The sequence below is a fragment of the Etheostoma spectabile genome, chromosome 13, assembly GCF_008692095.1.
Source record: "Etheostoma spectabile isolate EspeVRDwgs_2016 chromosome 13, UIUC_Espe_1.0, whole genome shotgun sequence".
Lineage (NCBI taxonomy): Eukaryota > Metazoa > Chordata > Actinopteri > Perciformes > Percidae > Etheostoma > Etheostoma spectabile.
The window spans coordinates 20,037,484-20,040,683 of record NC_045745.1 but is presented as its reverse complement, the minus strand read 5'-3'; the positions used below and the strand labels follow the sequence as shown (position 1 = coordinate 20,040,683).

Here is a 3,200-nt window from a genome sequence, read left to right as displayed (position 1 = left end):
CTGTGAGCTGGAATGAGCTAGAAACATGAGACTAGGGGCAATAACTGCAAATAGTGTGCATGTGCTTCTATAGAAATATGAACCCAATCGGCCATATCGTGGTGCTGTAATTAAAGCTTCAAAATGCAAACTTTGAAAGGCCATGCCCCAACACCGTAAGTCCAATTGACTTGAAATTTCTCACACAGCTGCAGCTTAATGTCCTCCACAAAAAAGCCTCAAGGATCATTAAGGTCCGCCTGGAAAACTTTCCGACATTTTGAATTCTTTGAGATCTCATCACACACCATAGCTCCAAATGCCACCATATTTTCAGTGAATCATCTATGGATCAAGCTTATTACAAGTTGTATAAAGCATGTCCATATCTCAATTACTTTTCAAGTTATTGATCAATGTCAAGGTTTGAGCTTGGAATAGCAGGTTGTGGCTTCATTACCAATTGTTTTTGTGTTGGTCATCTGCTTTTCTCAAATTGCGGTGAGCTGGACTGAGCTCCATATCACACTGAATTGAAAATACATGTTTTTGACAAATCAGTTGTAGGCATTTTAAACAAAGTGCACTGTTTATCCAATCGTTACAATGCTTACAGGATATGTTTTATGACGACGTTGGACCACATGTGTGAAATTACTTTGAAGTCGCTATTAAGAAAAAAGGCTCGAACCTGCAAATCGCCACTTGCGGCTATATTTATAAATGTTTTCCATTTGTCATATTCTGACTGTGGTCTTAAAGGCCATGCCAACACTAATGCAGATACATTTGACCATCAGGTCATCTTACCTTTTGTTTTCCTCGCCCATGTTTTTATCTCCGTCTCAGAAAGCTTCGTCGAGACTACCCGTCTCAGATCCTCATCAACCTCTCCATGGCGCTGCTAGGTTTGAACCTGGTGTTTCTGGTCAACTCCTGGCTGTCCTCCTGGGGTCTATACGGCATCTGTGTAGCTGTAGCAGCCATGCTCCACTACTTCCTCCTGGCATCATTCACCTGGATGGGATTAGAGGCTGTTAATATGTACTTTGCTCTTGTCAAAGTCTTCAACGTCTACGTACCCTCCTACATCCTTAAGTTCTGTGCTCTGGGATGGGGTGAGTCGTGTGTTCGACTGGCTGACTTTCAATTAGTGGCAGGGCAAAACTGTGTCACAAAACAATGCTGTTGACTGTTTTACACAAGCCTCATCTCAATGTGTCCAGCAACCCTGTCATCATTAATATTTTTGCTATAAAAGTTTTTCAACTGTCCCTGCAGGGATTCCTCTTGTTATCTGCATCCTGGTGCTCATTGTGAACAGAGAAGCCTACGGCAGTCACCTCTACACAGATGTTCAGCATAGCTTAAAGCAATTGGACAACTCTGACAACTTGTTAGTTGTGGCTTTATCTTATATTCATTTTCCATGTCTTGGGGCATATATGAAAGACAGCGGTTTCAATCAGCAGTGAGACTGACATTTTACTTAAATCTTGATCCCTGTTCCCTTAGCTGTTGGCTCCAGGACGAAGTGACATTTTACGTGTCTGTGGTTGCCTATGCTGTGGTAGTCTTTCTCTTCAACATTGCGGTAAATCATTTGAACATTTCATTAAAGTTCAGACCACTAAACCACGGGCCCATGTCCACATTTTACTGGTTAATGTGTCAGAGTATTCTCATAAATACCTTTCTAATTTTCACAGCAGTTATCTCAAAATAGACTGAGATAGCCTGGCATGACTCAGTATAACAATATGCAACATTTGAGGGCTTTTACTTATCTTTAAATCCATAATTGTGTCCTTGTAATTTAACTACTTCAAGCCTTTTTTGTCTAATTTTTAGGTTTTTGTAGTAGTTCTCATCCAGATTCGCCACATGCGAGTCAACAGCCCGGCTGGGACGCGCAGTGGACTGATGTATGACCTGAAGGGAGCTGTCAGTCTCACCTTGTTACTAGGACTAACATGGACTGTTGGCTTCTTTACCTGGGGACCAGCCAGAATAGTTCTGCTGTACCTATTCTCTGGACTCAACACCCTGCAAGGTTGTGGTTTCTTTTTTGCACAGAAATTATTGAAGGTCATGCTGGATAATATATCTAAATACATAAGGATAGAGCGACTGTGCTTACTGGAAATACTCCATTTGGTTTAGGCGAGGGATGGTGCTTAGGTAGAGCGTGCCGGAGGCAGGACCTGACTCAGATAACACCACTGTCACAAAGCCGGTTTGTAATTCGGACATAAATAACCAAGTCTCTTGCCGTTAGATAAATTTAAGTGAGGATTTTGGCGCTGGCTCTTACCGACAGAAATTCCCAATTCTCATTTCTCCAGTTGAGACATTTCTGTTGCCGTCTTTGAGTAAATTACCCTTCTTTTTTTACCCTTGGTTGTGTGTTTCCTTCTCACATGGGCCGCATTATAACGAAGTCATCAACACTCCTACTTGCTACTGTCAGGTCCAACTGATTCAGATATTTGTAAACTCACATATAGCTCATCTGGGTAATGTCTAGATAATTTCAGGGGTTGCAGTGCATGTGTGAAAGGGGCTTATGAGTGATATAGCAGTAAATAGATTTTTGAGTAATGGTTTGCCAATCAAACATGCAGTTTTACGCCTCCGCGGAAGCTCCACGCAGAGCTTTTGCCGTAACCTACGTAGGTGCCTGGTGTTTATACCTGTGCGCTGGTGTGTGCGTCGAGCCGCCGTGACTTGTAGTTACATTTTTTGAGAGGTGCACGTCAGGCTACGCCGTAGGGACCGTCGTAGATGCAGAGGCGTCTGCGGGGGTACACTGTCAATTCAACGCAGAAGCATAAATCGTCCTTTACTCAACATCTCACTTCCTGTTCAAAGTTCAAAAGAAACCAACAAAACTAAAAAAAAATTAAAGAAAATTAAACAGAGGCTGAATGATGCAACTATTTTACAACTCCTTTTACCTCAGCTGGCCTGTTATATTGGTACTTTTTTTTTTATTATCTCTGAGTGACGCAACAAAAGCCCTCCACTTTCTACTTCTGGGACAGAAATGCCTTGCCCAAGTGCATAAGGACAATAGAGCCACCAATCAAAATGCAATTTTACATTTTGAAGCTCATGACCGTATCTCACTTTTGTTTATATTCCAGGACTTTTCATTTTCATCTTCCACTGTTTGATGAAGGAAAATGTCAGGAAGCAGTGGAGGATTCACCTCTGCGTTG

At 42.0% G+C, this 3,200-nt stretch overlaps 1 protein-coding gene across 1 annotated transcript in view; it reads left to right on the top strand.

Annotated features, from left to right (window-relative positions):
* adgrg4b (adhesion G protein-coupled receptor G4b) overlaps window positions 1-3,200 on the top strand; it is a gene marked incomplete at its 3' end in the record, with an annotated part of 18,549 nt that extends 15,349 nt beyond the window's left edge. Inside the window, 5 exon segments of the mRNA XM_032534325.1 lie at window positions 829-1,097; window positions 1,261-1,375; window positions 1,495-1,573; window positions 1,831-2,032; window positions 3,126-3,200. Coding sequence (XP_032390216.1) covers window positions 829-1,097; window positions 1,261-1,375; window positions 1,495-1,573; window positions 1,831-2,032; window positions 3,126-3,200 — 740 coding nt within the window.